This window comes from Bos indicus x Bos taurus, chromosome 4 (genome assembly GCF_003369695.1).
Source record: "Bos indicus x Bos taurus breed Angus x Brahman F1 hybrid chromosome 4, Bos_hybrid_MaternalHap_v2.0, whole genome shotgun sequence".
NCBI lineage: Eukaryota > Metazoa > Chordata > Mammalia > Artiodactyla > Bovidae > Bos > Bos indicus x Bos taurus.
The window spans coordinates 2,487,851-2,510,423 of record NC_040079.1 but is presented as its reverse complement, the minus strand read 5'-3'; the positions used below and the strand labels follow the sequence as shown (position 1 = coordinate 2,510,423).

At 42.4% G+C, this 22,573-nt stretch overlaps 1 protein-coding gene across 11 annotated transcripts in view; it reads left to right on the top strand.

Moving 5' to 3' along the window:
• RBM33 (RNA binding motif protein 33) overlaps positions 1-22,573 on the top strand; it is a 110,399-nt gene that overhangs the window by 26,311 nt on the left and 61,515 nt on the right. For 9 of the 11 annotated variants that reach the window (XM_027538487.1, XM_027538486.1, XM_027538485.1 and 6 more), the window contains exons 6-8: positions 1,411-1,527; positions 14,525-14,696; positions 20,274-20,482. In XM_027538487.1, coding sequence (XP_027394288.1) covers positions 1,411-1,527; positions 14,525-14,696; positions 20,274-20,482 — 498 coding nt within the window. The remainder of the gene's footprint in view (positions 1-1,410; positions 1,528-14,524; positions 14,697-20,273; positions 20,483-22,573) is intronic. The other 2 variants (XM_027538493.1, XM_027538489.1) reach the window with 1 other exon arrangement.

Genomic DNA, 22,573 nt, shown 5'->3' with positions numbered 1-22,573 from the left:
TATCTGTTTGAGCTCACGCAGGCCAGACGGAGGGATTCTGTAACTGGGAGTAGAATTATAATATTGCAGAATGTTACAACCAGAAGGGACACTTACCTAAAAAGTTGATAGTAAACTGTAGTGTTCTTTCCTGTCATACTCAGAAGCAGTTTTTTTGACTTTTGCTGTCCTAATCCTCAGAGTGAATTGAGATTTGATATAAAAAATTGTATTCTTGTATTAGGAAGGGATGTAAATTCTTTATTATTCCACAGGATATTTGGACTTTGTTAGGTGATTTGTACTTCTAAGCATAACTGGATTTACCTAGTGCCTTTAAAGTTAACATAGATTGAGATTTTGTAAAGCAGTGTTCTGTAAAAACAACTTGAGATTGGTAATTTGTGTAATAGCAGATTTTTGTTTCCTGGTGAAAATTGCGTGGTGTGGACTCTTCTCCCTTGTATGTTTACTGAAAATTTCGCTTGCCTCTTATGGCCTTCTTTGAACTCTGACAGTCCTGCTCTCAGTGAATCTTGGGTAGTGATGGTTGCTACTTTGGGTGGAATGGCAGCAGTTTCCTTGGGGAAGTAAATGCAGTATGTAGGGGCGGTCTTGAGAGACAGTTGAGGGGCCTCAGGAGGTCCATGCCTTATGTGCTGCTGCTGTGCTTTGTGTCGAGACTGGGCCCCAAGTGGTGAGCTGTGCAGGCCCCACCGCTTGTCTGCTCTCCCCGCTGCCTTGCAGCTGCCGATGGCTCACTTCAGCTGGTGGCCAGGGACACTGGGAAGTTCAACTCCCCTGGAGGGGAGCGGTTGCACGTGCCTGTCGGAGCCCTTCTTTGCTTGCAGTTGTTTCTAGCCAGTTTGCCTGTTTCCTTCCCTGTGCTTTTAAGAGCTGTCTGCCTGCTACCATGCTCCTTACATTCCATGCGAACCTGAGGTCATCCTTCTAATTCAAAGGAGCGGCTGGTGGAGAAACTAACATGCAGTTTTAATACAGCTCCTGTGTTGAATTGAATTGCCCATACTTATGTTGGCTTCTGCTGCTATGAAAATAGTTCAAGTTGGGCATGATTCCAGCCCCAGTACTGCTGCTGAGCTGCTCTGTGCAAGCGCATGCACGCTTTGTTTTTTAAGATTCCATCTCCTCGGTGTTTATTTTGAGAAGAGCTGTGTGTTGGGGTCCTTGGAGGTTGAGGCAGAGTCCGTGTCACTGCCTGTATCGACCAGGTGGGCACGCTGCGCTTTGCTCTCGTTAACGCTCGGGGAGGTCCCGTTCTAGTTCTGTGCTTCGTGCTTTTCTGCTCGGTCTGGTAATCGTCATAGTAAAGTGTGCTCACGTGGCTCAGCATGAGTCATGAAGAGGAAAAGTGCTTACGAGCCCCAAAGCAATACGAGAAAAACTTATTTTCTGTTTAATGGCTGTTAGGATGAAGAGTACTTGCAGGCTTGTGGGCAACAAGGGATGAAAGAGCAGGAAGACTGTGTTGCTGAAGAGGAATTAGATGAGATTACTGATTCCCAGGTTGATCCTGAAACTGAAGAGGTATTTGTTCATCTTTTTAAAAAGAGTCCAAAAGTTTGCTGGGTTTTTTTTTTTTCTTCCATATTTAAAAAGAGCATCTTTTTAATGTTGGTGAAAAGTTAATACAGCTCCTCTTTGAAGTATGAGTGTAGCTAAAAAAGCAGAAACCAAAGTCCCTGAGCTTGCAAGAATCTTTGGACAGTGACTTCTGGTGAGCTGTGGTCTCCAGATAGATGTCTGCCCTTTGAGTGTTAGAATGTCTTAGCTGTTCTATGGGGTGTAGGTAGGAATCTTTTGAAATGCGTAGTATATGTTAGTGCTTTGAAAGAAGTACTGGGATTATCTTAAGTTAATTAGCATCAGTTAAATTTGACCATTATTCAGAAAATATTGCAGACTTCCCTGGATTTAGGTGCTGTGTTAGGTATTGAAGAAGCGGATGATTGAGAAGCTTGGTTCTGGTGCTCACGGAACTTGCAGTCTAAAATAGGGGAGAGAAGACGAGCACCCATTCCAGTGAGGGAAAGGCAGAAGACCTGCCGGGAGGGAGGCTCGGGCCTGCTCAGGAGCACGCGCTGGGGCCTCTCTGTTTGGGTGTGTGTCTTGAGGGTGGGTTGGGGTGTTGAGGCTTTATGGAAGAGGTAACCTGTCAGGCACGTCTGGAGAACTGCGTGTTGTCGGGACAGATTGGGGTGTGCTGTGAGGTGGAGGCCATTGAGTTCTGTTTCCAACCTTAGAACTTGTCCCATGGACCAAGCATGCAAGCTATAAAGCCATCCTGTAGTCTTAGAACTTGTTGGTTTAAGATTTTGTTTTCTTTTTAATGTGTTTTCTCAGTTATTTTTCTTAATACCTCCCCCCTCTTTTCCCTAAGAGGTCATGAAGAATGATGCTTCACGGGCTCAGGTCATTTATACTAGGTCTTACAGCAGTGCTCTATGAACTCAGTGTACAAAGCACCACCCTTTCTTTTCCCTGATACATGGGCTGACAGAGCGTGTGGACGTGTACAGACACTTTCTGGGACACAGCCTTGTTCTTCTCCAATAAGCTAAATTTGATTTTTGTGCTTTCTCTTTTGCTCTTTGAAATACTTGAAACTTAAGAGAAAAGATAGAAAAGTAGTAGAAAGATCGCTTTGCTCAGATTCTTCAATTTTAGACAGATACATGTAATCAAAGGAACCGAGACAAAGCTAAAGGAAATGTTAAGAAGTGGTTCTCCTACTGAACTGCTCTGTTCTGAGTAATGAGCCCCCGCCCAGAGATCCAGGGAGACGGATTTATGCGTGTCGTGCTTAGCACCATATCCTGTGTACTCTTTGCCCAGTGCAAGGCCAGTATGAGCCTCGATTAGGTCAGACTTGTGGAAGGCTGATTTTGGCAAAAGATGTCTGAGAGCAAGCTAAAAAGTCGTTAAAGGATGGTGTGTGTGTGGGGGTGCTGACGGAGGTGGCTGTGGGGGTCATTCTGAGGGTGAGTAGTTGAGAGGGAAACAGGGATCCAGCGCCCATTAGTTAGTTCATGTCCTCTTCATTAATTTGTAATACTTTGTAGTTGGAAAATTAATTCCATTGATTTTTTTTTTTCCTGTAACTTACTCTTTCAGTATTCTAGGCAGTACTTCTCCTTACTGTGACAACATACTGTCTTTGTAGTATATTTTAGAGTGAGAAAAGGTTTTGTAGGTATTAATCTTTAGATTATCTCTGGAAATATAAACTATTATTATTGTAAAGCAGTTAATAAGAATTCTAATCGGTGTTACACTTTAGCTTGAATGCCTTCTGGAACTGATAGAGGGTATGACTTATAGATTTAGATATTTCAAACTTTTGTTCTTGAGCTGTAGTCATTAAAACATTGAAGCAAAAGTGGGCTATTATTTAAAAATGGTAATCGCTCCTTCCATTTTCAGTATCTTCTGAACAGAGAGATTTAGGGAGAGAGAGAGGTGTCTTTGGAGGAACATTAATGATCAATCCCAGCCCTTAAAGTAAATGAACTCGTGACATGTATGAATTAATAAGATAATAGCTCAGATATATTAATACTTAGGAACGCTTAATCACTGGGACAGAAGTTAGACCCCTTCCTTGAACCTTAATGCCAGTATTGATCTGAGATTAATTAATGCCAGATTTTATATGTACTCAAAGAAAATGTTTTAATAATAGTGTGCTAGCTTTAGGCTCACCTACGAAACAGAAAACTCACCAAATAGTACAAGTTCATTTCTCACTAACGTAAAAACATTCCCAAAAGCGTTTCAGATCTGGTGTTGGCCTCACTAGGCAGCCAGGTGCCCAGGCTTCTTTCAGACTTCCCCGCAGTTCCAGGGCTCTGTGCTTGCCATGGTCCATGTCCAGGCAGTGATCGCAGCAAGGCTGAACAGGCCCGTGCCCACCGCTGGAGGAGACATCCCAGAGTTCTCAACAGCACTGGATAAACGTCTCGTTAATTATGCATTAGTCACATGGCTGTGCCTCCCAGCCAAGGAGGCTGGCTAATACAGCGTTTTAGTAGGTGACAGCACAGCACGTTCAGCTAAAGCTGGGAGTGTCATGATCAAGGACGTCACAGGGAACGGGGAACAGGTGCCCGCCAAGTTGTTTTGGTTTTACTCTACTGTTCTTGGTATCACACCTTTTTAAGCCATAAAGGAAAAGAATGATTTGATCATACACAAATACCCCAAAACAGTATAAACAAGTTCAGAGAAATGACAGTATGGGGAAAGAATATACATATAAGACTAGAAATTAATGTATTTAGTAAAGTTAACATATTGAGTGCGTTCTGTATATTTGTAAAAAGAAGGGCAAAAAATGTGAGAAGGTAGTACAAAAATAAGACAGATGATTACTAAGTGTATAAAATATATTTAATAAAATTGAGGCAGTTGTGAATTCTAACCTGTCTTAATATTGGCAAAAATAAATATATTGGTCAGGTGTTGTTTATTCTGTTGGAGGATTATCTTGGAGATGGGAGATAGTCTTCCACGACTCTGTCATGTCTGTGCAGGTTTGGGGAGCAGAGCACTGACCGCCCTTTGTTCCTGTCTTTTCAAGGAAAGACGTGTCTGTCTCTGGAGCAAGGGGCGGGCCTGCTTTCTGTTCATGATGACAGTGCCCTGAACTCAGGTCCCCCCACAACACAGCTCCCTCTGTGCAGGGTCAGCTGCCCTCTTTGTCTGGTAGCCCGCCGGGAATTGGGGCTCACGGAGCTGGCCCCCACACGGCACTGCTGCTGTTAAAAGTAGTAAATTGTCCTCATCTGTGACTAGGAGTGTCGTGCCTTCTCACAGCCTCCATGAAACAGTGGCAGACCTACCTTAGCAGCCTGCAAGAAGGGTGAAATTTCAGACCCTTCCCTGTTTGTGACAGTGTCAGAAGCCTGAAAGTGCCTTGGCTCAGTAATCCCAGGTTAATGAAGTTACCCAAGAGCCCCTAAGATGTGCTCAGGGACACCCGTGCCAGCTGTTTGTCTGCAGCCTTGAAAACAAGTGGGCCCAGCGTGGATTTTTCTGCAGGGTTAGATGAATGATGGCCAGGGGGCTACACGTTCCTAAAGGATGCCCTTGCCCTCTTGGACATGGAAAGAGACTTGTGATGTGTGACACGAAAAGAGCAAGCTAGTGGGGTTCCTCTGCTAGGTCCTCCATGCTGTGCATGTATAAACGTCTGTGTGTGTGTGTGTGTGTGTGTGTCTCAACACGTGTCTGGGAGGATCAAGACAAATGGTGACAGTGGTCACCTCTGGATGGTGGGATTATTATATATTTTGTACATCAAATACTGTAAAATACTTTGCTGTGAATAAGATAACTTTTGTGAACAGGGAAATACTGAGCGGTTAAAATTTGACCCTTGGTAATTTGGAAGGCAAAGAACTGGGATGCATTTGTTTAATTCCTGTGATTTCTAGTTGATATTAACCCTAACTTGAAACATATTAATGGTGGTTTTCTGTATGTACATTTTTATAGAGAAGAGAGTAAACTCTCAGCCAGATTACATAGTTTATCTTTTTTATACTGTCTCTTAAGAGGTATATTGTTGGGTTTGTCTTCCAAGATGTATGTCCCATAGTTTTAAACAAAATATTTCAAAGTATTTTTTTAAAAGTTACACATTTTTCTTACGCTCTGTCCTTGATTGCTGGTTTGTTTACCTTGTTTGTGTTGCTTGGTTTTGTATTGATGGAAACTTCTTCGTATTGCTCTTTGCTCTCAGGTTTTAGTAGTCCTTCTTGGAGGCAGGTAATATGCTGGACTTTGTCCTGGCAACAGGTGTTTTGGTGGTGTTTTCTTCCTCATACTGGGATCACTGAATGTCCGTTAGAGCATCATTGTTGAGAACTTGTATGCGTGGTACTTTTGTAGGTGCTGGGAGTGAGTGTTATACATTATTTCGGTACCTTTTGGTAGGCTTTGCTTTTGGAGGGCTGTCCTCCCATCTTTTTTAGACATATAAATAAATTACATAGTCCTCATGGGAGAACAGCAGTTTTATTTTCCCACATACACCTGTGTTCTGGTGTCTTTCTAGTCTTTTGACTCATGTTCTGGGGATTAGCTGCAGGGTGTTGTGGAACCAAACCGTTGCACTCACCTTGTGTTGTAGTGTGCATGCTCTGGGTTGCTTAAAATGGACTGGAAAGCATATTTCAGTTTTTCAGATAACTTCTTTCTCAGAGTTATGTTTAAGTACACACTAGATTCTGAATTATGGAACTAAAAAGAAATTTCTGTTGAAAAGTCTATTTTCAGTGACTCCATTTATTTAACTAATGTTCCTTCTTGGTTAATACAAAAAGAATCACTGTACTTGGAACAAGTTAGAAAGATCTAGTTATGAAAACTAACTCTTGAGCCTTTCTAATTATACAGTCTTGTCAGTGTCAGCGATGCTTCTGTCTTCAAACGTGGTTACAAAGGTTTGCTATTTGATAGTTTTGGCTTGTATAGAGGAACAGGTGAGAAGTTTAAATAACATCTTTGTACCATTTAAATTTGAAATACTTTAGAAATTGTGGTAACATTTACATGCAGTGGTATTTACATCTGAGGTATACAGTTCAGTGTATACTTGAAGATCAAACAAGATCTTCACGACCCAGATAACCATGATGGTGTGATCACCAGCCTAGAGCCAGACATCCTGGAATGTGAAGTCAAGTGGGCCTTAGAAAGCATCACTACGAACAAAGCTAGTGGAGGTGATGGAATTCCAGTTGAGCTATTTCAAATCCTAAAAGATGATGCTGTGAAAGTGCTGCACTCAATATGCCAGCAAATTTGGGAAACTCAGCAGTGGCCACAGGACTGGAAAAGGTCTGTTTTCATTCCAATCCCAAAGAAAGGCAATGCCAAAGAATGCTCAAACTACCGCACGATTGCACTCATCTCACACACTATTAAAGTAATGCTCAAAATTCTCCAAGCCAGGCTTCAACAGTACGTCAACTGAGAGCTTCCAGATGTTCAAGCTGGATTTAGAAAAGGCAGAGGAACCAGAAATCAAATTGCGAACACCTGTTGGATCATCGAAAAAGCAAGAGTTCCCGAAAAATATCTACTTCTGCTTTATTGACTATGCGAAAGCCTTTGACTGTTGTGGACCACAACAAACTGTGGAAAATTCTTTAAGAAGTGGAGATAGCAGACCACCTCACCTGCCTCTTGAGAAATTTGTCTGCAGGCCAGGAAGCAACAGTTAGAACCGGACACGGAAGAACAGACTGGTTCCAGATAGGGAAAGGAGTACATCAAGGCTGTATATTGTCACCCTGCTTGTTTAACTTATATGCAGAGAACATCATGAGAAACGCTGGGCTGGATGAAGCACAAGCTGGAATCAAGATTGCCGGGAGAAATATCAATACCCTCAAATATGCAGATGACACCACCCTTATGGCAGAAAGTGAAGAACTAAAGAGCCTCTTGATGAGAGTGAAACAGTTGGCTTAAAACTCAACATTCAGAAAACTAAGATCATGACATCTGGTCCCATCATGTCATGGCAAATAGATGGGGAAACAGTGGAAACAGTGTCAGACTTTATTTTTTTGGGCTCCAAAATCACTGAAGATGGTGACTGCAGCCATGAAATTAAAAGACACTTGCTCCTTGCAAGAAAAATTATGACCAACCTAGACAGCATATTCAAAAGCAGAGACATTACTTTGCCAACAAAGGTCTGTCTAGTCAAAGCAATGGTTTTTCCAGTAATCATGTATGGATGTGAGAGTTGGACTGTGAAGAAAGCTGAGCACCGAAGAATTGATGCTTTTGAACTGTGGTGCTGGAGAAGACTTGCGAGTCCCTTGTACAGCAGGGATATCCAACCAGTCCATCCTAAAGGAAATCAGTCCTTGGTGTTCATTGGAAGGACTGATGCTGAAGCTGAAACTCCAATACTTTGGCCAGCTGATGCAAAGAACTGACTGGGAAAGATTGAAGGTGGGAGGAGAAGGGGGCGACAGAGGATGAGATGGTTGGATGGCATCACTGACTCAATGGACATGAGTTTGAGTGAACTCCAGGAGTTGCTGATAGACAGGGAAGCCTAGCGTGCTGCAGTTCATGGGGTCGCAAAGAGTCGGACATGACTGAGTGACTGAACTGAACTGACTGATACAGTTCAGTAATTTGATAGATGTGTACAGCCAAGCTACCCTCATTATCCCTGAAGGTCCCTACCTTGTTCCTTTCCAGTCAGCCCTGACTCCTCTCAGAGGTGAGCCATGCCTGTGGTTCTGTGTATTTAGTCTTTGCTAGTCTAGAACTAGCGTTGGCGACTCAGTAGGTGTGACTGTGAGCAGACATCAGGAGACAGTGGAGGACAGAGGAGCCTGGCGTAGCGCAGTCCACGGGGTCGCCAAGAGCCAGACAGAGCTTAGCAACTGAACAGACCAGTGATGGTGTGCTGGTGTCTAGCTTCTTTTGGCCACCATAATGTTTTTGAGGTTCATCCAAATAGTCATTTATGCCCACAGTCAGCAGTTCATTCCATTTGATGGACATACCTTGTTTGTTTTCTCTTGATAATAGGTAATATTTGGGTTGTTTTCAGTTTTTCTGTTATCATGGATAATTAAAAGAGCTTATTGTACTTATGTTTTTGTGGATATATCTTTTTTCCCTGTAGCATTAGGTAGAAGTGGTACTACTGAAACAGGGTCGAAGTATGTTTGATGGTGTAAGAAACCGCCAAATGGCTTTCTTGTGTTTGTACTGTTTATACTCCCACCAGTCATGTATGAGAGTCTCAGTTTTCCCACTTGTCTGTCTCGTGTTTGTATCATTTTTTTGTCTAAAGGCTTTCCTTCCCCGTTGAGCCCTTAGTGCTGTGTGAGGCTCAGGCGCCGGTGGCGTCCGAGCCTCTTTCTGGAGCCCGCTCTGCCCCGTCGCCAGCGCTGCGCTGTCTTGGCCGCTGTGGCGTGAGATCAGGCAGTGCAATCCGCCAGTTGTGGCGCCTTTTCAGGGTTGTTCTGGCAGTCTGAGTCCTTTGAATTCTGTATATAAATTCTGTAATTGACTTGTCAACATCTATTAAAAATCTGGTTGGCATTGTTTTTGAACACTGCATTGTATTTTCAGTCCAGTTGGGGGAAAACTAGCATCTTAATAATCACATTGCCTGCTAATAACCACAGGCTTCCCTTGTGGCTCAGCTGGTAAAGGATCCGCCTGCAATGAGGGAGACGTGGGTTCGATTCCTGGGTTGGGAAGATCCCCTGGAGAAGGGAAAGGCTGCCCACTCCAGTATTCTGGCCTGGAGAATTCCATGGACCGTGTAGGCCATGGGGTCACAGAGAGGCCCGACTGAGCGACTTTCCCTTTCAGTCACTTACTGATTCTTGGCATTGGGCAGGCCACTTAATACTCCATTGCCTTAGTTCCCTTTTCTGGAAAAGTTATAACCACTTAATACAGTTCAGGGATCTGATACATGTGCACATCCAAGTTACCCTCATTATCCCCAGAGATCCCCCCTTGTTTTCTTTCTAGTCAGTCCTGACTTCTCTCAGAGGCGAGCAGTGTCCTTAGTTCTGTTAAATTAGTCTTTCCTAGTCTAGAATAGGAAAGTTAATAACCACAGTTTAATGGTTCTCACTTGTGTTTTTATTTCATTCTTTTTGCCTTGTTGACCTCCAGTATTCTGTAGAAAAGAAACATTGAAGGCATTTATTTTTGCTTCATTCTTCATGTTAGGGGTGAAATATTCAGTATTTTATCAAGTAAGTAATATAAGCTACCTGGAGGTTTTTCAGTCAGATTGAAGCAGTTCTTTTCTGTGTCTAGTTTGCTGAGTTTTGTTTTTTTTTTTAATCAGAAATGAGTGTTGAATTTTGTCAGTGCTTTTTCGGTTCCTATGAGATAATCTTGTATCATCCCTCGTTTTTTTAACGTGCATTAAATGGACTTTAAAAACTATTGCCTATATTGCGGACTTAACTTCTGTTTTGCAGATTTTCCCGTTAATGTCCTCTTTCTATTCTGGGGCCCAGTCCAGGGCACCACATTGCTGTCCTGTCTCCTCTGGTCTGCGGTAGTTTGTAGGTCTTTCCTTGAGTTCCACAACCATGACAGTCTAAAGAAGTGTCCTGCCCAGGTGTCCCGTGGAATGTCTTCTAACCCATCCTTGTCTGGTGCTTTTCTCATGGTTAGACTGGGGCGATGGGATTTTTGGAAAGAATACCATGGAGGTGAGGCGTCCTCAGCCCATCCTGCAGCTGTGTGCAGGACTCCCCGGCAGTGTCCGCCTTGGTCAAGTGCCGAGGTGGCCTTGGCCAGTAAAGATCGTCATTCCGTGAAGTTCTGTCTTTCACATTCTGTTCTCTGTTCTTTAGAAGCAAGTTACTAAGTCTAGTCCTCACCTGTGTTCACGAAGTCCCGTCTGTGTTCACGAAGGTGAGCGAGAGGGACTTAGGTGCCACCTCTGGAGAAGGAGAGTGTGTGTACATATATTTGGAATTTTTGAAACGAGATTTGTTAAGTTGACTGGTTTTTGAATGTTAAATCAATCGTATGCTTCTGTCTAAACCTTCACTTGGTCATGACATATTTTCCTTTTTTGTGGGATTCCATGTGGACAGAGAAGCCTGGGGTGCTAGAGTCCATGGGTCACAAACAGTTGGATGCTACTTAGTGATGGGGCAACATAAGCGATTTTGTGCCTGTGTTCATGAAGGAGATGGGTCTGTAATTTTCTTCTCTTGTAATTTTTGCACAATTTATTAATAACTGCTAGTCTTTTCAGTTTGTAAGTTTTAGCTCTTGGTGGAATTAGAATTGATTTTTATTTATGATATAGATATGATAGTATAGAATTGTTCTCTATCAAATATTTTGTAAGCACTAAAAACGTTTGGGAAGGTTTTAGAAGCAGTGTTCTCTATAGCTTTCTATTTCAGAGAACTACCCAGTTTCCCACCCCACCCCTTTCAGATTTGGCATGGAATATTGAATTTTCTTTTAGAAACTGAGATCACAAGTTCATTTCAGAGTTAGCTAGAGAATGTAACAAAACTGGGTCTTGCTGCCTCTTAGAGTTTCTAATTATGTATGTATGTTAAGACTTTGGTGGACTTGTCTATTTTGTAAAGAACTTTCATGATGATTTTCATATGCATCCTCTGTTAAGCATTACAAATGCATCTTTCAGGTTTTTAAGATAATTAGCTAAAAATCAAACCTTTGAATATTTTTGGCAGTGTCTATATAATGAAGTCAGATATTTACATACAATTTAAATTCTTAGAAAATATAATCAGGGTAACTTGATCTTTATATTGGTATCCAACACTGCCCTTCAGTGGAATTTTACTTGTGAATGAAATATTGTGAATATATGTGAATATTCCATTCATAAGTATTTCTCTGCAGAGAAAGTCAACATTATGGCAGATAGGTAAGTTAATCCTAAGTCCATGGCCAAAGAAGATGCCCTTTTTTTGAGCCTAGTATTTAGAGTAAGAGGTAGTGACCAGTGGCTGAAAGAGTGAGTCTAACTTGGTCATTGTTGCCAGGTGACCTATACTTGAGGCAGCTGAAGCCAGCAGTGTTTCAGGTTCAGCTCAGGGCTCGTGTAATCCTTGATGAAGTTCAAGTGGAACTGGACCCTGAGTGTGAACCAGAAGTTTGCGTCCTAGGATATTCTGTCTCTCCAAAAGTTGAACTTGTGCCACCCTTTTTGTAGTCAGGCCCTCCCTCCATTGCTCATCCTCGGCCTCTTGGCAAGTGTCGTGTGTGTGGAGGTATGGCGGTGTGTCCCCTTTGTGTGGAGGTGTGGCGGTGTGTCCCCTTTGTGTGGAGGTGTGGCAGTGTGTCCCCTTTGTGTGGCGGTGTGTCCCCTTTGTGTGGCAGTGTGGTGGTGTGTCCTCTTTGTGTGGCGGTGTGGCGGTGTGTCCTCTTTGGCGGTGTGTCCCCTTTGTGTGGAGGTGTGGCGGTGTGTCCCCTTTGTGTGGAGGTGTGGCGGTGTGTCCCCTTTGTGTGGAGGTGTGGCGGTGTGTCCCCTTTGTGTGGAGGTGTGGCGGTGTGTCCTCTTTGTGTGGTGGTGTGGTGGTGTGTCCCCTTTGTGTGGCGGTGTGGCGGTGTGTCTCCTTGGAGTGACTCACTGCACCTTTGACTTGCGGCATGGTGCCTCTGTGGCTTCACCTCAGTTTTTGTGTAGTTGCTTCCTCTTTTATTGCTGAAAGAGCATGCCATAGTTTGGATGTACAGCAGTTTGTGTATCCATTCACTGTTTTTCTATTTTTGGTCATCCAAAATAGAACTGTAATACTTTCCCTGCAGGTTTTTACACGAACATAAGTTTTTATTTCCCCTGAGTAAGTGTCTGGCAGTGGTAATGCTGGGTCATAGACTAGAATTGTTTGCTGATGTGTTTCTGGTAGCCTGTAGTATTTGTTTCAGAGAAACAGTTTTCAGCTTGTCTTTGTTATATTTGGATTTCTTAGATGGAGACTGTGTGTAGAATAAACTGTTATTAGTTTCAGTACTGTCATGTTTTACATTAAACTTGCTTGTAAAGTGTTTGAACTGTAATTATTGTTAATGATTGAATTAAAAATGACTACTGTAATAAAATCTTTGCTTTATCGGTAGTGATTTCTTTTCCTCCTCTCGCCTTGCTGCTTAAAGTGTGGTCTGTGGACCTGCATGTTGGCTTCACCTGGAGCTTGTTGGAAATGCAGAATGTTAGACCCCCACCTGCAGAATCAGAATCTGCATTTTGGCAGGATTCCCAGTGATGAATATAAACCTTCAATTTGAGAAGCACTGCTCTGGAGCATTAAGAGGTGGAGAAGAGTATTTTGTAAATGAGTTGACTTTTTGCTCGGTGTGAGTGTAGTGCAGCACACACATAGCTGGGTCCATCTCACACGTCATTCCTGTGGTTTCAGATGTTCAGTCAGATAGAAGTAATGGTATCAAACCAGCAAAACAACAAAATGCCAAGGTTCTGGTGCTTTAAAATTCTACAGTATACTGAGTATCAGAATACTGAAAGGTGGTTTTGCAATCATTAGGCTAAAAGTTATAGTTTATATTCAGTATTTTATTTTCAGGCATTGATTCTCTACTGTAGGGTTTATAGCAATGAATGTGTGCATTTTTTATGCAGAAAATGTTGGGGAAAGAGTCCAAAATGATTGTATCATTTTCTTTCCCTTGCACATTTTCTAGTAAAGTGGTTCATTTTTGTTTCTGTTAAGAGTAAAGGACATGTAAGAATTATGAGCGGATGAGACTAAAGGAGCAGTTTTTAAGTTTGCAAAAAGCATAAATGAATCTAGCCGTCAGTAGGTACCTGTCTTATTACCTGACAATAGGGCACTAAGATCTAACATGAGATGAAAGTGATCAGTGTCAGACGGAACATGAGTTAATACAGTAAGAATTGTTGATAAATTATTTTAGTTTGGGACTAGATTAAATAAAATTTTTGTAGGAATCCTGACATAATGAAATATAAGATAAAAACTGGTTTTAAGGACTCGGCTGGTGGCACAGTGGATAAGAACCCGCCTGCCAACGCAGGGCACACAAATTGCAAAGCACTTGCTACTGGTCGGTTAAGCCCACGTACCACAACTGCTGAGCCTGTGCTGCAGGACCTGCGAGCCGCAACTGCCGAAGCCCGTGTGCCCCAGAGCCCACGTCCGTAACAGGACGAGTGTGTGTACTGCAACAGAAGGGTCGCCCCTGCTCTCCACAGCTAGAGAAGGCCTGTGCAGGGCAACGATGACCCAGCACAGCCATAAATAAATGAATTTAAAAAAACCAAACAAACCGAAAACTGGTTTTGGTGTGAAGCGAATGAAAAAAAAAAAAGTCTTCTGGTTAATAGTGGTTAATAGTCTGAACCAGAGGTAGTAACTCACAAACCCTGGACAGTGGGAGGAAGTAGAAAGGGGTGAGAAATGATGCAGGAAAGATTGTACAGGCTGAGAGAACCAGAGAAGCCAGGCGACCCAACAGTGGATTCGGAGCACTTGGCTGCCTTGAAAGTCAGAGTAGATGGGGTCAGGAGTGCCAGGAAATGTGGGGCCTATTGGTGGGAAGGAGTGTGCTGTCATCTAACGGGAGCCACAGGTGGCTTCTATGCTGAAATCAGGCTCAGGGACTCTAGGGTCAGTTTAATTAACATACTGAACTTTGTTTAGATCTGAATTAGAGTCTAGGCCAGCACGGGTGTTTGGAAATCATGTTTGTTCTCTTATGAGTGGTTACAGTGTATAAGACTGTGTGTATTAACTAGGAGTAGGAATTTGAGTTTTTTCTAACGTCGTTAATTTTTAATATTAGAGGTTTTTTCTCCTAGGATCAGTTTAATGTTTCTCATGGCTTTATAAATGGGACATTGTGCTGTATTTTTACGTCTTAATTATAAACAGCTTTTATGTGTGTGTACACATACGTGTATGCGTAACCGTTGTTCAGTATTTAATTCAGAAGAGTATGAGCTCACTTTCCCTCCTTGCTCTTTTGTCTGTCTGCCATGTAGGGAGGCATGGAGACTTTGGAGCTGCAGAAGGACATCAAAGAAGAGTCAGATGAGGAAGATGATGATGATGAAGAATCTGGACGATTACGTTTCAAAACTGAAAGGAAAGAAGGAACAATTATTAGGCTCTCAGATGTAACTAGAGAGAGAAGGAACATTCCAGAAACTTTGGGTAACATTTTTTACCTGTCTCACATTCTCTTGCATTCCCATTTCAACTTCCTGTATAGTACTGTTACGATTAATGAAGTAGATAAAAAACAGTTGACTTTATAGATTGTTATGCATGGTGTTCAGAAGGTGGATGGTCTGTATGAGGTGAGAGCTGAGTTAATAGTGCTGTAAAAGTCGCTCTATAAAAATGACTTGTCTTCTGGATTAAAAAAATGTTTGAATAAAATATCTGTTGTTTTGAAATAGTTTTCCTTTTGTAGTCTGTGACTTAGACTTGCTCTCCTGCATGCCGCGTGGTTCCTGGCTGGCTCTGGGAACATGATGTCGGGTGGTGCAGGGGCGTCTCGCCTTTCCCAGGTTGCCAGGGCTCCTTTTGGGCCAGATGGGCTTCATTCTGTGCCTTTTAGTGTCATTACAACCGTGTCTGCGGTGTGTGTTTTCCTCTGCGCCGCCCCGCTCAGTGCTCAGGGAAAGGGCTTGTCTGTCGCACCATCAGTTGCACGTCGTTCTGTTGCAGACCCACAGCAGGCTGCTGCTGCTGAACAGAGCCTTTTCCAGTGTTCACCGTGCCCACATTCTTCTGGAGTTCTTTCCAGTGCCCACTGCAAGGAATAAAGCAGTGGTTCTCAAATTTGAGCAACAGAATCCCCCAGAAGACTTGTTAAAACGCATACTTCTGGGTGCACTCTCAGCTGCTCCGATTCAGTAGGTTTAGGATAGTGCCCAAGAAAGTTGAATTTCTGACGAGTTTGCAGGTATTGTTGTTCCTGTTGCTCCAAAGTCCATGCTTTCAGAACCACTGGGCTACTGTCCTGTATTCCAAGGAGTAGGGTGGGTGGGTGGAAGAACAGAGAATTATACCTGTTCTCTGGTCTTGGTCAAAGTAAAATCAGTTACTACCTTTATTACTTTGTAAAACCGTTATTTGTAGCCACTTACTGTTGGAGGCCTGAGCATGTGTCTCGCAGTGGCAGAAATGAATTCTCTGTGAGAACACCAAGCTTTCAAGGTGCACATCGTAATAGTAGTGAGCCCATCTTACCATGTTACATCCCTAGGTGAGGTTTGTGGAGAGATTGATCTGGAGTCTTAGTGTTCTCTGTCTTTCCCTTCTGGTTTCCTGCTTCTAGCTTTTGGCCCAGGCTCTTCCCTGGACTTTGCTCAGGTTATGGTATTAACTTGCTTGTTGGTTTGAACCAGTACAGCATAGGCTTCTAAGAAAGAGCTGAGAAGTTGGCCTTGGGTAAAAGGAGATGGAGCCAGCTTAGGTCTTAAAACAGGGGGATGGGAAAAAATGAAAAGTGTTGTCATCAGGAGTGATTGGCAGCGTCACACAGCAAGCATATTGAAACAGACATCTCAGTCTTGGACTGGGGTAAGACGGGCAAGGGAAAGATGGCGCCCTCGCTGCTCACAGACAGCGGTGGCTGCGGCTTGTTAGGGAAGGAGAGTGCCGTCGAGGGGCGGGGTGCGGTGAGCGTCCCTTCTGCTTCTGTGTAGCTGGGCTGTGGCTTTATTACATAAATCTGGGAGCTGTACGTTATGTCTTAGTAAGTGTTAGCTGCATGTTCTAAGTGTGTGAAGTCAGCTCTCGGACACCATTAGGAATGGTGGCCTTTGCTCTCTGCAGCCAGCTGCTTATGGGCTCTGGTACACTTTATACATCACCCTCTCTGCACCCCCAGAGCCCCTGCTCCTCCTGTCCCCTGATCCTCAGCTACGGTTATCTCGCCTCTGTTCACTTGAACTTGACCCAAGCACTGACAAGTTCTGAAGTGTCTGAATTGCCTGTGTTGATAATTTGTACTTGTGTTATCCCTGCGTCCCTTTCTTTTCAGGATCTTTGCCTCATTTGGTTCTTCACAGGGTCATTTGTACTTCTTTTATTAAATAATTTGTGTTGCTTTTTTTTTTTTTAAGTCATTTCTTAGTTCTATAGTCATGTCATTCTGAGACAAGAGGCTGGAAAGGGTTATTGATGGGCAGGTTGGCCCTTTAAATATGGGCGGAGAGGCAAGAGTGGCTGAAGCAGTAACAGTTCGACCATTTACCATTCTTTTAAACGTTAGGAAAAAGCCTTTAAATGTATTTGTGCAGAATGTGATTCTTTGGCTAGATAATAGGGCAAATAAAATTGACGCTAAGAAGTATCTTTCTCTGTTCCCTATTTGTAAGCCCAGTGTAGGAAAGCTGCAGTAGGAAAGCTCCGTGTTTAAAAACAGGTTTTCATTTTTCTAGAAAAATTAGGATTATTCCCAGTATAGAAATGATTTTTCTATCTATTTTAGAGTTTGGTTTCCTAAAGCAGTGAGCTCCTTTGTTTCCTTAACACCTCTCACCCCAACAAAAAGTTAATTTTATACAGAAGAAAAATATTCATTGAGAGAAGCTCCTATAGTATTTGGTATACTAGATATTCCCATGAATTTTTACTCATCACTTTGTGTACTCCTGGTGATAGAAACACCAGTTTCAGGTTTTGTATACAGATGCTTGCATTGATTTGACTGTAAAGCTGCTCATATACTCTTTGTAATGGGATTAAAATATCTTGCTACCGGAGTATGTATATCTCCTGTGATGGATTTTTCTTGACAATTGATCTCTTTTAACATTCTGAATACAAATAAAGGCAGTTATTTTGTGATACCATTGATTACTTTTGAGAACATTCTGCTCTACAAAGAAGAATGAAATAATGCTCTGGCCTGGGAATAGTGAGTTCTCTTCAGAATCTGGAAGGGCATTCAGTCACTTTTAGTCTTCTTCACATTCAAATGTATGATGTCATCCTTAAGTAATTCATATTTGTGACAGTCTTGACCATTATGGAGCCTGAGACACAGATGTTGATCTGTATTTTCAGTTCATATTGGATTAGGCATAGAATTTTGGGCTTTTACCTGAGTTATGATCTTAAGTACTGAGCTTCTGTCCTCAACCAGGATTCTGGGAATTAAATACCTTAGAGAAAATGTGACATCATCAGTTTTCCCAAGGATACAAAACTATATACTTAAGAGACAAGTTTTTCATTATATAAAAAGGATCCCATAGGATATGAGGGCTTAATTCTCTCACAGAATGCAGTTGAAAAGGGTTTCTAGAACATGCATGTGTAAGAGAAAGATTTATTTTGAATGGCAAAGTCAAAAGCCATCTCTAAAACATGGGTGTCACTGACCAGTTACCCTGAAGTGTCAGCACAGAGGTTCAGAGGGGCCAGTTCTTTTGCCCTAGGAGGTGGACCTCAGATTCTCTCTGGAAGCAGTACCAGTGGAAAACGAAAGGCTGTGCTTATTTTAGTTAGGCTTTTATAATTTGTGATCTGTAAGTACCCTGCTGGGTTTTGCTGTATTCCAAGTTTCACTGGGCACAGGTAATACGTTAAATTATGTTTCATTGCTTTAGCCTGAAGAACATTGTTGTTAGGCCCACATAATGTTCTCTTGAAATAATATCCTTGTTTACTTTTGCTTAAGGCAAATGATCTTTGGGGAAAACAGTTTTTTTTAATTGATATACAAATTGTGTGTTTATACAGCAGAATACTCCGATAGAGAAAAGAAATAAACATCTGCAATAACATACAATTTTTTCATATATTAATAACAATTTAAGATCACTAGTGCCAGCAGTAAGATAACTACCTTCAGTTTACACAATGGTCCTTGCATTTGCAAGGTTTTCAAAAATTTCTTGATTCAATTATCTTATTTAAAAAAAAGCCACAACCAAAAATAAAAACCTCAGACTGTCATTTGTTGTTTCTGTTTTGCCAAATAAACTGTATTTTGTAGACATTCATTATGTATTAAAGTATTTTTAGGTACATATGTTTTTCTTAAGCACATTTTAGAAGGGGACAACACAATGTAAAATTTTGTTACATTACACTCTTATCTCCATTACACTCTTATCTCTTTCCTTTGGAATATGGACCAAGTTCAGAAAACACTTAAGCAGAAATTAACATTTCAGTTGAAGTTACAAATGTAATTTCCATCCTGTCATATTTTGGTGACCTTTTGTGACAGCTTGTCTCAATTGGAGGAATGCATTTTTACTTGCTGATTAAAGATGTCATTTGAAACCATTTTATTACTGGGGATAGTGAAATTAATCTTGACACTTAGAACCACTAGAAAAATAATTGCTGATTCACCACATAAAATGTGTATGTGAACCTATCATGTAGTCAAGATTAGAATAAAAGTCTGTGCTTGTTAAGAGGAGATTAAATTTTCTTTGGAATGGAGTCTAGATCCATTTGAAGGGAAGGGGGTTACCTTAGAAACAATTTCCAGAAAATGAAATGTGGCTTAGAGATTTTGGAAGAGTTTGGAGATGATTATGGAATCCAAGGTAGGAGAAAAACTGGTAATATTTAAAATGTACCCTTTGCTGTGGAAGAAGGCATGCTGCTCAGGCGCTTCAGTTGTGTCCGACTGTGCGACACTATAGACGGCAGCCCACCAGGCTCTTCCGTCCCTGGGATTCTCCAGGCAAGAACACTGGAGCGGGTTGCCATTTCCTTCTCCAATGCATGAAAGTGAAAAGTGAAAGTGAAGTCACTCAGTCGTGTCCGACTCTATGCGACCCCATAGACAGCAGCCTACCAGGCTCCTCCGTCCACGGAATTTTCCAGGCAAGAGTACTGGAGTGGGGTGCCATTGCCTTCTCCGGGAAGAAGGCATGGGAATGCTTCTTAGTAGAATTCAGTGAAATCTTTGAAAGGTGTTTACTAATAGAGCATATATTATCATAGCTTAGAACTGTATTTGAATAAGTTACTTTTTCTTCTAAGAATTCAGAATAATGTGCCTACTGAGTAGGGCCAGAAACTTTGATTGTCGTCCCATAGCATTGATCAGAGAGGAGGGCATGTTCTGTGGCTTTGCTCGCATTTGCTGTAGCTTCCCTGTCAGGTGGTATGGATGGAGGTCTGTCTGCACAGAGTAAAGTTGGTGGTGTTTTTAAATAAATCAGAAAATCTGGCTTGGTGTAGTACTAAATGAGTTTCCGTTCTTTATGAAATTTAAGTACTTGGCTTGAGAGTGATTTTATTAGTAGTTTTGCTTTTAAAGCAGAACAATCAGTGATTTCTAATTTTTGAGTCTCTGTGCCACTGTGAATTAATACTTACACTGGATTCGCATAGACGAGTGTCCTGGTTACTGGGGTAGCCAGGTCTTGACCAACATCATCTGCCATCAGTGAAAGAACGTGATGCCTAGCAGATGAGGAGTGGTGGTTGGGTTGAACTTCTTCAGCTCCTCCTTTTTAGCTTTCCTCAGCACATTTTAGTGGTCTCAAATGAAGATTCAGATTTACAGGAGGTCCTCGTATGTTAAAGAAGAAGCATGTCTTCATGTAACAGGCCTCGTTCATGGCGTCCGGGTGTCTCTGTACCCTACCCCCGGCTGCTTACTGCTGAAGTGGAGTTGTTTGCTGTTGGTGAAGCACCCGCTGATCCTGAGTTTCCTTGTCACATACTTGTTTTATTTTGTGTCTCCCTATAGATCTGATTTCGCCTCTTTGAAGGTATCTAACACATATGCATCTTTTCAAATAGAGCTTTCAGCAGAAGCCAAAGCTGCGTTGCTTGAATTTGAAGAGAGGGAGCGACAGCACAAGCAGGGCCGCTACGGCTCCAGGCGGGGAGGAAGGAGAGGAGGTGCGTCCCTGTGCCGTGGCGTCGGAGACCAGAGGAGAGAGAGCAGCGAGCGGGGGCGCGCCAAGGACCACAGGCCCGCTCTGCTGCCCACGCAGCCCCCTGTGGTGGTGAGTTGCTCAGCTCCGTCCTGGGAGCCTGCACGCTGAGAACAAGGGAAAGTTCTCTCTGGTATGGGTTTCGTATTTTGCATTTGCCTTAGTCTGAGATGAAAATTTAGTAAAAGGCGTCACAGCTAAAGTTTCTTTATAGCCTGTGATATGATTTCGTTGTTCAGTTGCGAAGTGGTGCCTGATTCTTTGTGACCCCACTGACCGCAGCGCTCCAGGCTTCGCTGTCCCTCAACCATCTCACGCAGTTTACCCGGGTTCATGTCCATTGAATCGGTGATACCATCCAACCGTCTCCTCCTCTGTGCTCCCTTTCTCCTCCTGCCTTCTTCAATCTTTCCCAGCATCAGGGTCTTTTCCGCTGAGTCTGCTCTTTGTATCACGTGGCCAGAGTATTGGAGCTTCAGCATCAGTCCCTCCAATGAGTATTTAGGGTTGGTTTCCTTTTAGATTGACTGGTTTGATCTCCTTACAGTCGAAGGGACTCTTAAGAGTCTTCTTCAGCACCATAATTCGAAAGCACTTGTTCTTTGGCACTCAGCCTTCCTTATTGTCCAGCTCTCACATCTGTTCATGACTACTGGAAAGACCATAGCCTTGACTTTACAGAAGCCTTGGCTATACAGACCTTTTGTCAGCAAGGTGGTCTTTGCTTTTAAGTCTGGGTTTGTCATAGCTTTCCTGCCAAGAAGCAATCGTCTTCTAATTTCATGGCTGCAGTCACCATCCGCAGTGACTTTAGAGCCTAAGCAGAGGAAATCTGTCACTGCTTCCACTTTCTCCCTTTCTATTTGCCATGAAGTGATGGGAGCAGATGCCAAAAAAATCCTAGTTTTTTAATATTGAGTATTAAGTCAGCTTTTTTTCACTCTCCTTCATTCTCATCAAGAGACTCTTTAGTTCCACTTCACTTTCTTCAATTAGAGTGGTATCATCCGCATATCCGAGGTTTTTCTTCTGGCAATCTTGATTCCAGCTTGTAACTCATCCAGTATATGGTCTTAAAAATCCAGTCTTCTAGTATTGAGGTGGTGAAGACTGATTCTTTGCCAGTACTGAGGAAGAATCAGTGAGAGAGCTGATGTCTTCCACGGGTCAAACCACACAGGAACCTTGCTCGTCTCTTCTGCTGGTGGAGGGGTGCTGCTCCTGTGAACACCATCCTGAAAACACAGACTGTGTTACATTGAGAATCTAGCCATAATGGTGTATTTTATAAAATATTTTTTCTTATAATCTGCTTACCATAGGTTTTTCCTTAAATGTAGCAGTTTCTCTTACAAATAACTGTCATCTCCTCTCCATAGAAATGGAGATTGTCATATCCATTAAAAATTTTCATAATTTAGGACTAAATCATGTAATTGTAATTTCAGCTTCGTTTGAATTTCTCAGGAACAAAGACAGGAAGTGTAGTGGTTTTTTTGGGGTTGTTCTTTCAGTTAACTGTAGTATTTTACAATTTTTCCTTCAGAAGTTAGTCTTCAAGGACGGATTTATTTAATGTAAATATGTGTTTGCACTATCTACCCTCCTACATTATTACGTGTGTGCAGGGGAAAATCACACCTGACCTCGGAGTAGAAAATTGTGTTTTAGTAGGCATTCATTTGTGAAATAACAAAGTAGAAAAGGTGATATACTGTTTTTGCATGAGAATTCTAATTTCAGTGAACAGGGAAGAAAGGCCGGTGGGTTGATCACGGCATAAAGAGATTGATGATACTGATAGCTGCTCTCTGCTCATACCCATTTGTTTTTAAGCTTCTCTGATAACAGGAAGATTGGCCCTTCAGTTTTTTCCTTTTCTTCCCCATCTTGCGTCCTCGCCCCCAACTTGCATTGCGTGTGTTGAACTGCCAGCTCCATGATTTTGGCCTCCGAAGCGGGGAAACAGCCAGTAGGTGACGAGTTTTTACATAGCTGTTCCTCCATGATCCTGGAAAAATAACTGAACTCCCTACTTTCTTACCCAGATAGAGAGTCTCAACTGGGAGCCCTGAGTGCTTTAGAAGTGTTACCCAAGTGTCAGTTGGCCCAAGTCCCTCCTGACAGCAGCATCGTGTCTGGAACTCCCTAGGTGCCAGCGGG